The sequence below is a fragment of the Leucoraja erinacea genome, chromosome 30, assembly GCF_028641065.1.
Source record: "Leucoraja erinacea ecotype New England chromosome 30, Leri_hhj_1, whole genome shotgun sequence".
Classification (NCBI taxonomy): domain Eukaryota; kingdom Metazoa; phylum Chordata; class Chondrichthyes; order Rajiformes; family Rajidae; genus Leucoraja; species Leucoraja erinaceus.
This window is the reverse complement of record NC_073406.1, coordinates 21,348,538-21,362,451: the sequence shown is the minus strand read 5'-3', so window position 1 is coordinate 21,362,451 and position 13,914 is coordinate 21,348,538. Positions and strand designations below refer to the sequence as shown.

At 40.3% G+C, this 13,914-nt stretch overlaps 1 protein-coding gene across 4 annotated transcripts in view; it reads right to left on the bottom strand.

Annotated features, from left to right (window-relative positions):
* The window catches only part of ube4b (ubiquitination factor E4B, UFD2 homolog (S. cerevisiae)), a 78,592-nt gene that overhangs the window by 37,379 nt on the left and 27,299 nt on the right, over positions 1 to 13,914 (bottom strand). For all 4 annotated transcript variants that reach the window (XM_055659641.1, XM_055659642.1, XM_055659644.1 and 1 more), the window contains exons 7-9: positions 4,685 to 4,820; positions 2,266 to 2,366; positions 9 to 123 (exon numbers count right to left, since the gene is read on the bottom strand). In XM_055659641.1, coding sequence (XP_055515616.1) covers positions 9 to 123; positions 2,266 to 2,366; positions 4,685 to 4,820 — 352 coding nt within the window. The remainder of the gene's footprint in view (positions 1 to 8; positions 124 to 2,265; positions 2,367 to 4,684; positions 4,821 to 13,914) is intronic.

Here is a 13,914-nt window from a genome sequence, read left to right as displayed (position 1 = left end):
GAACTCACCTGTTTGAATACCTCTTGGTCCTGGTGAGTCATTCTAATCAGCTCTTGAATGAAGCCATATGGAAGATTCCGACACAGCATGTAGGGCACTAGCAATGACTGCTGCAACAGTGACCTGCAGAATACAAACACATTTTTCGCCTCATTAACTTTTGTAACAATCCAATTCCACGATGACCACTTGCTTTACTCAAATTTGAAGGAATGTTTAGTGAACTATTAAGGTTTATTTGCATCAAGATGCCTGCGCTATTAAAATGCTAATTAAACAAACAAGATCAAAACATTACCATGCCATTACAAATTATACTATCATAAAGGCCATCTTTTACAACCCCTGTGAATGCAATTTCAAGGAAACTCAATTGTTCAGATCTGTTACATTTACAGTACATTTTCTATCTTCTGATAAGCAATTCCATCTTCTGCAGGTGAACAGTGCTGAAGTTATGTTATCAGTACCACATCTGCATGAAAGGAGCACCAGATGTGGTAAATTTGGATTTCCAGAAGACATTTAATAAAGGTGCCACTGTCTGGTGCACCAGATAAAACTCGGAGCAATGGTAGAAAGAGTGAGCATAGATTAAAGACTGGCCACCACAGAATTCAGTCGGAATAAGAGCATCCTTACAACTGGAAAAATGTAACTGGCGGAGTGCCTCCAAGGTGCAGTTCTTCGCAATTATTTACTTCTGCAGTAATGATTTGGAGGAAACAGAATGCAGACATCCAAGTTTGCTGATGATACAAAAATATGTGGGAAGACACACTGCGAGAATGATTGGACTGTGGCAAGATGCAGATATATTGTGTGAAAACATGGCAAATGCAGTTTAATGTAGGACAATACAAGCTCATGTAATTCACAGGGAAGAATGAAAGGGTAGATTTATAATCTAAATGGAAAATACTGCAAATGAGTGAGATACATGGGGATCTACTTGTTCTTATGCATTTACAAGAGTTGTAAAAGTTAGCCTTTATAACAGTATAATCGCATGAAACATTAACATACAGGTGAAGCAATTTATTGTGCAAAATTTCACATTGACAGTTAGCCAAAGGCTAAAAATTAAAAATTGGAATGTATTGTTACAATCATAGAGCAGCTCGGAGGACACGCCTGGAATTATATTTTCTACTTCAGACCCCTTAAAGGATATACCAGCATTGGATGCAGTCCAGAAGAGAATTATTAGGTTATTATGCAAAATGGGTCCATTTCAGAATTCCATTAACTCCTCATGGAGGCTGATGGAGACTAGATCATTGAAGGAGGATAATTTTTTGAAAGATCTGATAAATGAGGGACGTGACCATATTGAACAGCAGAGCAGTCTCAAGGTCCTTGCGCTTAACCTATTCCTGTTTGTGTTTTTTTGCATGTCAGATAATATTATAAACATTCTGTGAACTACCTGAAACATGCCGATTTCCCCCAATTGCTTATGAGTGGGCACAGCCATGTACTATTTACTGCAAAGTACAAAATCTTTTTACACCCCCCCCCTCTTCATCATCTTATAAATCACCCAGCACCAGTAATCTTATTTACCAGGAAATCAGCTTATCGGTCCATATTTCCTGCTTATTTCATGAAAGTAATAAAAATCATACTAAGGATAGCCACCTCAGTGTTCCTCTTAGCAGAGCAACAGGGTTCGATCCTGACCTCAGGAATGTCTGTGTGGAGATTGTGTGACCAAATGGGTTTGTTCTCTAATCACAAAAATGTATTTGCAGGTTAATTGGTCTCTAAATTGCCCCAAGTGGATGAGAAAATGGGAAAACAGAACTAGTGTAAACAGTGATTGATGGTCGGCATGGACTGTGTGGGCCGGAAGACCTTTTTCATTCTGTATCTTTAAGTTAGTCTAGCCACTACTAGACTAGGTCATAGGAGAAGAATTAGGCCATTCGACCCATTGAGTCTATGCCATTCAAATGCCCTCTCAACCCCATTCTCCTGCCTTTCCCCCATAACTCTTGACACCCTTACTAATCAAGAACTTACTAATAGCACCCTTACTAATCATCCCTAGAAACAAAGTTTAAATTCCACAAAGTTGTGATGGCATATGAACTTGTTTCGGTTTCATTAGTCCAGGCATCTAAATGACAAGTGTAATAGCAAAATACCATGCTATCCAATGATTTGCTCCCCCCAGATTGCCAAGAATCCCACACACCCAATCCCTTGACCGAGCCAAAGAAACTGAAGACCGTTTACAATGTGAGCAAGTAACCAACCCACCTCGGCTGTGTGAGGGATCCTTGCAACACGAGAGCAGCATGGGAAATACACTGGGATCGGATGTTGCTGAGCAGCTGACTGACACATGGTTGATTGCACATCTGAAAACATTCAAGAAATGCTTGGTTACATCTAAACATGCAGCTGTTCAAGTGTAAGAACATTTGAAAAGATACAATATTATATGCTCAGAAAGACTCCAGTTGAAGGACAGGACAGTGCCATAACAGAAGAGCTGCTGCCTTACAGTGCCAGAGACCCGGGTGCGATCCTGGCTGCAGGTGCTGTCTGAATGGAGTTTGTACGTGTTCCCTGTGACCCGTGGGTTTTCTCGGGGTGCTCCGGTTTCCTCCCACAATCCAAAGACGTGCTGGTTTGCAGGTTAATTGGCTTTGGTAAAATTGTAAATTGTCCCTAGTGTGTCAGATAGTGCTGGCATATTGGGTGATCGCTGGTCAGTGCGGACTCGGTGGGCTGAAGGGTCCATTTCCGAGCTGTATCTCCAAAGTTTAAAATGACAAATGTTCAATAGCTGCTCCCACAACAAAAATCACTGAAAAACAAGTTGACAAATCCTGCTTCCTTTATTTTCACCGCCAGTACATTCATTAGGAATTTCTCAGAAGCATGAGGTAGGGCAGTCATGTGGCAAGCCTGATATTTCTTTTGATGTGATAAAAAAAATGAAGCAAGTTGTCCACTACACATTGGATTGTGCAACTAATTAAAAAACAAGCTTTAAACTGGATGCAGTCAACATGTTTACTGATTTGAAATGTATTTTTAGTCACCAGTTGCTTTTTGAAGTCACCTACAGTGTTCCAATGTTTCAAATATCAGCTGCCATCATGGGTTCATTGAAAAGCCTTGCTAGTGTCATCGTCTGTTTAACTAATCAGTCGGCAATTTAAAACAAATACTTAAAAATGAACTTTCTCTTTAGAAAATGTGTCATTCTGCTGCAATGTGAAAACCTGCAATAAATTGGCACAGGTTATGGAAATAATTTCAGTTAATGACATGAAATATTGCTTTTGGCCACTCGACTATCTGCAGGTCCCTACAATTCAGTTCCTGCATATTGCTTGACATGCATTCTGGCTTTTGTTCCACAATGACTTTAAAAAAGCCAAAACGATCAACCTCTGCAGGTAGCCGATAAAGAGCGTCAATTAAACGAAACAGACAAGCGGTTTGAAGATCTTTTCATTTCAATTAGACTATCTGACTCAATTAACGAATGTAATCTCAAGAGCACAACAACCACATGGAAGACAAATCCATACTTATTAAAATCAAAATCTGCTCTGCCAGTTGAATTTAAATCCTATGTATTCTAAACATTTTTTTTTAATGTTAAGAGAGTTCAATTTGATCTGTAAAATACATTTGGACAGATATGGATAGGAAAGGTTTGGAGGGATTTGGGCGAGATGCAGGCAAATGGACTAGCCCAATATGCCAATCTTGTTAGCATGGACAAAGTGGGCTGAAGGGCCTGCTTCCCATGCCGTCTAGCTCTCTGACCATGACTAGTCAACATTTCAGACATCAGTTATGCTTCTTTTGTTCCACCCTCTCAAACAAATATGGCAAACTCTGGATTATAACAGGTTATGGGATGGGAAAAGGTGTCTGTCATTGGTGATTGTCTGCTAACACCGAGTACAGCATTATCATTGTACGTAGATGAAACAAAGAATTGCAGAAGCTGCTTAATACACTAAGTGCTAGAGTAACTCGGGCAAAGGTTGGACTGAACAAAGCAACGGGCCAGCAGGAAGCTGGCCAGCAGCATGCCCTGTCGGTGGCCTGAAGAAAGCAGTCACCAGGGGCTACAATGTGAGCTGCGACAACAACCGACAGTGGTGCAGGTAGAATTGCTGCCTTACAGCGCCGGAGACCCGGGTTCAAGCCTGACTGCAGGTGCTGCCTGTATGGAGTGTGTACGTTCTCCAGGTGACAGTGTGGGTTTTCTCCGAGATCTTCAGTTTCCTCCCACACTCCAAAGATGTACAGGTTTGTAGGTAAATTGGCTTGGTGTATGTTGCCCCTAGTGTGTATGTGTGTAGGATAGTGATCATTTGTAGGGATGAGGCAAGGAATGAAGAAGATTGCTATGAGAGAGATGGCTGTGCAAGTGTAGAAATAACATTGCATTTTGCTCAATTGAGTTTGCACATAATTACCTAGAGATTAAACAATTACAGTTGATTGCTATAGATCCTACTTGGTCTATGAAAGCGGTAAGTCAGATTGTCTTTGTGTGAAGATAGGCTAATTGCTGGAGTAACACAGTGGGCCGGGCAGCATCTCTGGAGAGAAAGACTTTTCTTCAGACCTGCCTTGTTTCATGCTTCACCTTGCTACGTTTTGGGATATTTCCGCAGCTGGTTCAAAGAAACACCAAGTAGTTTACCTTTGGAGCTTTCCGCTCTTCTATTCCAACTCTGTCAAAGCACTCTATGAGGTAGTTCAACATCTCCGTCTCCTTACACGCTTCAATTGTGAAACGATCGCTGCCAGACTCTGAACAAGTGCCAATTGTGCCCACACTGTGATAAGAGATGAGGAAAAAAGACAAAAATCCACATATTATCAAGTAGTCTATTCAATGGTAGCGGTGATGCGTGTTCATGCATTGCAAACCAAGTGTAGAAATGCTGCTTTGATCATTTCAATTCTGGACATCTTGAAGAAATCTAAATAGACGCCACATACATGTTGTTAACAAGCCTATTGGTATTAAAATCTGGACTCCAGTTGTGGATCGAAAACACAGGTGAGAAACTCACTTCTACATAGGGGAACATAGATGAAAGCATTTGTCATGTTGGGAAGGAAATGGTTTTGGGAGGTGGAAAAGAATAAAGCTTCTTTTAAAAAATTAAAAAAATGAAAAAATCATTCCTGGTCAGAGTAAAAAGATTGATGCTTAACCAGTCAAATTGTTTGTTCCAAAGGAATGTCATGGACAGGTGACAGTCAGGAAATACAAACAGTTATATTTTTACGACAGCCTTAAAAGAAATCAAGTTAGTTAACATGCAACTGTCTGCAATTATGAAGGACCAACTTTTCAATGCAAGCTATCCATAGGCACAGTATCAAAACAAGTGTTTAATGAACTATAGTGGAATAAAAACGCTTTGACCAACAGAAGCAACAGTGTTGGGGTTTCAACGATTAGTTTAAAACACGAGTGAGCACACACTGAGAGGCAGCTTGCAGCATTAATTCAAACTTTGTCACCATTCATTTCACATTAGAAGGACATCCTAAGATAATACATCCCAACTTCAAAAATCAGAAGTACTGTTACCCAAATTGGTCAACTGCAACAAATCTACTTGCAGTTTAGTACTGTAAATCCCTGCATATCAAACTTGCTGGATTTATTTAAACAAAATTAAATTGCCTTAGTACTTGATTAGCAACTTGGCAGATGTCATATTAGTAGGGTTGTAGATAGAGAAGCAGGTTGTCAAAATGATATAGCAGCGTAGAGATCAGTTTAAGATATGGCTGGAGCATTGGCAAATGAAGTTTAATCCAGACAAGGAGGAGGTGCTACACTTCAGGAGATCGAACTCAAGGAGAAAGTGTACGGCAGGATCTTCAGGAGCACTGAAGTACATAGAGATCATGTGTTGCAAAACAGTTCCCTAAACTGGTAACACTAGTAAATAGGGCAGTGAAGGCTGGTATGTAGAGAATGGAGGAATACGAATCATGTGCAGGCAGATGGGGGTTAGTTTATTTTGGTGTCATGGATGGTCAAAGGGCTTTTTCCTGTGTTGCACGTTCTTGTAAGCTTCTTGCACCAGAAAAAAACACAATTTAAACGTTGTATGGTTGATTTAATGAAATTTGGGTTATTAAAGCGTAGCAATTATGCACTTTGACCATCATTCCCCATGTTTTTCTGAAGCAATGAATGACACTTGCTTGCATCTCGATGGAACCGTTGTCACTTGGAGTTCCTCTTACGACAAACAGGAAAAGTAATCAACTAAGATCTCAATGGGGAAAATACACTCGAGAGCAATTAACTTCTTCCAAATAAGACAGCGGATGAAGGGTCGCTGATCTCTGCATTGCAGAAACTCACTAAAAATATTACCAGCTAGCCTTTAAACTCCAACATACTGATTTCCTCTTTTCATAGCAATATTTGCAGCCAGCCTGAAATTAAGAAATCTTAGAGACACATGACACTGCAAATGCTGGAATCTTGAGCAAAATACAGACTGTTGGAGAAACTCAGCAGATCAGACAGCATCTGTGAAAGGATACGGGGCGAGTTGGAAGACGGGTCCCAACTGGATACTTTGTCGGCCCATTTTCCCATCACAGATGCTGCCTGACCTGCTGAGTTTTTCCAGAAGCCCGTTGAATAAAAAATATTAATTTATTACCACAAAAAAAAAAAAATTTATATTGGACAAAACGCAGTCAAAAATTCAGTTCACTAGGAAACCAATTTACCAAGTTTATATGTTTATGATTAATTTGATGCCTTTTACAGAAGTACAAGGTTTCATTAGACAGGTTCACCATCGATTTTTTGGCAACTGGCGGTTTGGCACCTCCTTTAATGCAGACAAAATTACAAAAGCACACTTGAAACCCCGCCCCCCCGGAAGGCCCCCGCGAGCGTGGCGCGTAGGGCAGGCAAGGCGGCCAATCTCAACCTCATCGGGACTTCCGCGCCGATCAGTGGGTCGAACTTGCTCCCTGCTGCCAGGGCTCTGGAACATCAGCTCAGCCAGAACCATTCCCGTAGCCAACTTGCAGGCTGACTTTGCAGGTTGGTATCTCGGCTCCTCGGCTGCCTAGGCGGATTGTTCGACTCAACTCGGAGGCTGTGACCTCTGGTAGTCCAACAAGAAAGGCCCTGGAACCAAGGGTGCTGGACCTGAAAATTGGTGGCGGACAAGCTATTTCTTAGTTGGATGGAACAACTGATAAAAGACCTCAAAATTGTTGGTTGCAGATCTGAGTCACCATTACTGCAATACTTCCCTTTGTTTAAATGAGACAAACATAGCACAATATATTCTAGCACCTACGTAGGGCATAGAGAGTGACAAGTCACTGGATAGCAAACACAACAGCGAACAATTCACTTTTTCAAAAGAAACAGTAGATGAAGGGTCATTTGGAACTTGCAATTAATACTTCCCTTCATGGTCCAAGGCTTACAAACAGAATAAAGGGATTTATGTTACTTGGTTATGCCATAACAAACTTAACTCCCTGGTTATTTCCTGGTCCAGCAACTATTGTTCTGAGCTAAAACAAAAGGAGTGCTCAGCTGCTACACACCAGAAAGTTGAAGAGAATGGGAGAATAGGAGGGTGAAGGAGGCTAGGTAATAAAAATTACTGCAAGTGCAGACAACACACACTGTTAGTTGCACTTCCAAATGCATACACTCATGCCTGTTACAGTAAAGGCTGCCCCAGCCTTGTGCCACTGATACCTGGAACCAAACTGCACACTAGATAAATCAACATCGTCTTCCTCATCATCATCAGCATCATCATCACTGCTGTCCTCCGGTAAGTCAGAAAGAGCGAAGAGGAGAAGAGAAAAGGGATTGTTGTATATACTACCAAAGCGAAGATAGAGAGATTTAGCAAAATAAAGGGAAGAAAAGGACACAAAATCAAAACAAGAAATGCAATGATTTTAGATTTTACTAATCGATAATGAACATGAACAAAGTATTAAACAATGGAGTCTTAAAGTTAAAAGTGGGTAATCCAACTAAACACTAACTTTTCAGACATCTTGATGTAGACTTTGAAATGTTCTCCAACTAATGGACAAGCAATCATAACTATCACATAGAATTCAAAGAGTGAAAAATATCACTTGAATTTACACAAATTTGTGTTTTTTAGATTTTTTAAATGACCAATCAGGTTACCAAATTAAAAATCGAAAAGATTAAGTGCCATAATTTGCGGAAATTCAGCTCTCTCAATTCTCAGGTACCGACCCTAATGCTGTTGAGGATAAACAGACAACAAATAGTCAATGAGAAACATCTTATCCTAAATAAAGGACGCCATTGGGTCCTACCAAGGTAGTGACCCAAGGTATCTTTCAAAAACTCCAAGCCATGAAAAAAAGAGAACAAACTAATCATATATGTGTATATGAAATTAAAAAATGACATAATCTGATAGACTACAAAAACAATAATCAACCCAGTATCTAATGGATCAAAACTATATCACAAACTAGCTATTTCATTCCAGAATCTTACAAAAGTCACTGATAACGAGTCAAAAAAATGAATCACTGATCCAGAGGATGTTCAAGATCTGAGGTACATGATTGGGACAGTGTAAATGGAGCTTAATACTTCAACTTGCCCCATTGTTCAACGAGAATAGCTCAGTATAGGCATTAAACACAGTGTTTAACATATTAAGTGCAGCTATTCCCCACAATGCCAATCCATATTCTTAAACACAGTAAGGAAGATAAACTTTTAACGTCAGAACTTGTGACAAAGTCATTTTAATTTGAAAATTCACTTTTCCACAAAATTTAGTTTCCTTTGTCCAATGGGGATTAACTAATTTTCCTCCAGAGTTTCAACTGTTCAGTACAATTAAATGCCACTATAAACTTAGTGTCTAAATGTTTTGCCCATCGACTATCCGTGTAGTGAAAAGATATTACAAAATTACCACCACACTAATCCAATTAATGTCACATAAATTGAGTGCTGCCCTTTAGCTTTTGTAAACTTCAAAGAACAAGGATACTGAACGCAAGAACTAAACGTAGAGAAAAAAAGCTGAATTCTGCAAAAGACTGCACCTTGACAAATGATTGCTTGCCATTTAGCAACGTAAATATATTGAGTAGCAGAGACCTTATTTAAAATAGCAATGTAGAATAATCACAGTGGGAAACTTTGATACCGCTGTGTGGGGATGTTTATGTTAAAGACTATCGTGTTCTGTGTTCCTTATTTTATTCGTATGGCTGTATGGTGACCACAAATTTCACTGTACCAATTGGTACATGTGACAATAAATGTCTCGTCTCGTCTTGTCTTGAAAGAATTTGCTAATTTATCATCTGCAAATCTATCCTGTAATCTCACTAATCACAACCTCTCATCATCCAGTTAACACCACCATGGCCTTCTTTGGTCAATCTTTTTCTTACAGAACAGAAGTTAAATTCCTGATGCATTCTTACACTTTCATCTGATGAACACCTAGCATCCACTTTCATATTTTTATTATGGATAGTACTCAAAACAATGTTATGGCTAGGTCGAAGTAGTGCAATATTATGCAATACCACCATTGGTTTCTATGGAAAACCATAAGGTATTGCATGGCTCAATTACTTTGTCCCAAGCTTGCTACACTATTCCTACCTTAAAGATAGCAAACTTTGCACCGGCACAAAATTTAAATTTAGAATTCTTTAATCCTAAAGGCTAATATTACCAGACACAATAAAAGTAATTCTCATAACAAAACAAATACACAGTGCCCTCCATAATGTTTGGGACAAAGACCTATCATTTATTTGCCTCTGTACTCCACAATTTGAGATTTATAATAGAGAAAAAAAAAATCACATGAGGTTAATGTGCACATTGTCAGATTTTAATAAAGGCCATTTTTATACATTTTGGTTTCACCATGTAGAAATTGCAGCTGTGTTTATACATAGTCCCCCCATTTTAGGGCACCATAATGTTTGGAACACAGCAATGTCATGTAAATGAAAGTAGTCATGTTTAGTATTTTGTTGCATATCCTTTGCATGCAATGACTGCTTGAAGTCTGCGATTCATGGACATCACCAGTCGCTGGGTGTCTTCTCTGTTGATGCTCTGCCAGGCCTGTATTGCAGCCATCTTTAACGTGCTTGTTTTGGGGGCTATTCCCCTTCAGTTTTCTCTTCAGCATAGGCATGCTCAATTGTGTTCAGATCGGGTGGTTGACTTGGCCACTCAGGAATTGACCATTTTTTAGCTGACAAACTCCTTTGTTGTTTTAGCAGTATGTTTGGGATCAGTTTTATTCTTGTTTCTCAGTCTCATAATGGCTTCTTTGACTTTCATTGGCACAACTTTGGTCCTCATGTTGTCGGGGGAGGGGACTTTAAAATCTTTTCCCTGTACGGAGAACCCAACCTTTTCTTTGTCGGGTCTCCGTTGTCGTTGGGGCCTAGCACCATGGGCGGCCCCCAACCGGAACGACCTGGTGCTCCAGTCGCGGAGCCTGCGGACTTACCCACCATCGCAGAGCTGGCCGAGTTCGGAGCGGGAAGAGCTGTGGTGGCGAGCTGCTACGGCCCGACCCTGGAGATTCGGAGGCTCAAGCCACAGATCTGGTGGACAGTAACACCGGGAGCCCGCGGGTCCCTGGTGGGAGACCGCTTTTCGGGGCTTCCGCAACGGCGACTTCTCCCGCCCGAGTTGCGGGGTTGAAAAGTACCTGGAGCAGGGCCTTACATCGCCCGGCGCAGCTTTAAATGGCCGCTGGACTTGCTAGCCACTGCCGGGGGGCTCCAACACCAAGACCCGGAGCCCGGCTTTGCATCGCCCGGCGTGGCTTTAATGGCCGCGGGACACTTACCATCGCCCGCCGGGGGCTTTGACTCTGACATCAGGAGGAGAATGAGGAGTGCAGGGGAGAGATAAGACTTTGCCTTCCATCACAGTGAGGAGGGGATTCACTGTGATGGATGTTTGTTTAAATTGTGTTGTGTCTTGGTTCTTTTTCTTGTGTGTATGACTGCAGAAACCAAATTTCGTTTGAACCTCAATGAGGTTCAAATGACAACAAATAAATTGTATCATTGTATCATTAAAATCTGACAATATGCACTTTAACCACATGTGATTTTTTTCTATTACAACTCTCAAATTGTGGAACACAGAGGCAAATAAATAAATGATGGGTCTTTGTCCCAAACATTATGGAGGGCACTGTATTTAACTTCTGCGAAAATGACAAACTTTGGAATAAATGTTGCAGCATTGTAACTTTTAAAAGCTTAATACAAAAGTTTTCACACATTCTAGCACACAATACCTAGAAGGTGGCTGGCTCATTGGAGAAGAGCGAGAGGTTGATGCAGACGGAGTAACTGGAAATAATGGTGGACCCATTATGGAGGTTCTTTGTCTTGGAGAACTTATTGGGATTGAAGGGCTCCTGGATACAGTTTGTGAGCTAGAAGACAGAGTTGTGATTGGCAATGCATTGGTGCCAACATTTCTTAGCCTGGGAGAAGTAGAGAATAAGGGGGGGCAGATCATTGTGAATGACGGTTGTCCAGAAGAACAGACTTGAGGCGAGGATGGACTAGTAGCAATGGTGCGCTGGTATGGAGAACTGGGTGTCAATGAAGCAGGACTCATAAAATTAGGCTGCTGGGTTGTAGGACCAGCTGTCATGGAAGTGTGGCTGGCTGACAGGAATCGAGAACTTGGGCTGGTTCCATACAAACTAGAACATTGAGACAGAGGGAAAGGAAAAAAAAATTACAAAAAAAAATCAGGAAAACGGAAAAGAAAAAAAGGCATGTAAAATGTTAGAACCATGATAAAGTTGTATATACACATTTGTGCTTTCCTGTACATTAGTGTTTTTACACAGGCACAGTATCAGCTCAATTATTTTTATAAATGGTTTTATAATAAATGATAGTATTACAATATCAAAGAATTTGTAAAACAGTTTCAGCATGACTAAATTAAATGAGCTTAGTCACATAAAATAGTGCAGCATCTTTTGCTTATGCTTTCCAATTTATGTTCTGCCATTAATGGAATTTGCAGCCATTAATACAAATTGCCTCCAAACACTCTCCCACCTTAATTATAGAAGCAAATAAAGGATTCTGCAGGCAAAAGCAGTGTCAAATCAATCTCATTCCTCCATCAGACACGCATCTTTACAGACTAACAATGCAACCTGAAACATGGTCAAAGATTCGGTGGCAAAATTTAATAATATTTTAAAAAATCTAATGACAAGACTCTGCAATTAATTAAAATGAAATATATTAACTTCAAAAAATGCATTAGCCTCTAATTCTTTGCCCTTAGGCCTGTAGTCATTGGACCAAAATAGAAAAAGAAATTCAATTATCATTTATGGAGAAACAAATTAAAATCATACACGCACCACACAAATTTAAATGTGATTTATACCCATCTGATAGCTTTCACACACATCACAAAAAGTATTTGTAATTGCTCCTTAATACTGTCTGTTCACTGTCAGTTTCTTCCTTCTACCACCATTTATCGCCAATCACACACCCCCCCCCCCCAAAAGTTCTGTAATACCAGCTTCCCTTTTCAGGAACTCCGTCAACTCTACCTTTCTATCATGCTGAGAAGTGTTTGCCCATTATCAACCAGTTCACCCATCAGCCTGAAGAAGGGTCCCAACCCGAAACGTCACTTGTTTATGTTCTCCAAGCAACACCCAGGGATGCTGCTTGACCACTCCATCTTTGTGTCTTTCCTTGATAAGGCAAGGTCACAATCACAGCAATTATAGCAACAATTAACCAACTACCTACCCACAAATCTTTTCACAAAACATAAACAAAATATGTTCTGTGAATGTTTGTCGAATTTCAGAAAATAAAGAGCACACGACCAAAATGTGTGTAATTTGTTTAACTGTATGCTCACCCTCCCACTCCACTTCCCCCACCAGCATCAACAATGTTTGTTTGTCTTTAAAAAGTCTATTTCCTAAGAAATTGCCTGGTGCAGTTCCTACAAGTTTTGAAAAATGTTTAGGTTTCAAACCATCAAGAAAAACAACGTTAAAATGTCCACTGATGTCCTGGAGAGATGTTTTGCAAAATTCAATTAATTAATTTAATTAATTCCAAAAGTAAACAAGTCATACCTCAAGACTTGCCTGAATGCTATTGTTTATTAACAATATAGAGCGACAATGTGGAAACAGGCCCTTAGGCCCAACTCGCCCACACCGGCCAACAATGTCCCAGGTACACTGGTCCCACTTGCCTGTGCTTGGTCCATATCCCTCCAAACCTGCCCTATCCATATACCTGTTTCTTAAGCGATAGGATAGTCCAGGCCTCAACTACCTCCTCTGGCAGCTTGTTCCATACACCCACATGTGAAATTGTTACCTCAGATTCCTAATAAATCTTTTCCCCTTCACTTTGAACCTATGTCCTCTGGACTTCGATTCCCCTACTCTGGGCAAAAGACACTGTGCATCTAGCCGATCTATTCCTCTCATGATTGTATACCTCTATAAGATCGCCCCTCATCCTCCTGCGCTCCATGGAATACAGCCCCAGCCTACTCAACCTCTCCCTATAGTTCACACCCTTTAGTCCAGGCAGCATCCTCATAAATCTTTTCTGAACCCTTTCAAGCTTGACAATATCTTTCCTATAACTGTTTAGATTTATTCTGTATGTGTTATGTATGCAATTTATTCTAATTATTAAATTCAACTGGTACAAATATTTTATTTGGATGGTGGCAGTAAGTCATGAATACTTAGCTATATTATCGCACTCTACAAAAACAAATCTTCAAGTAAGCCAGAGTGCACTAATGTACTGATAATCTGGAGAAAAAGTTCAGCCACGTGTCCA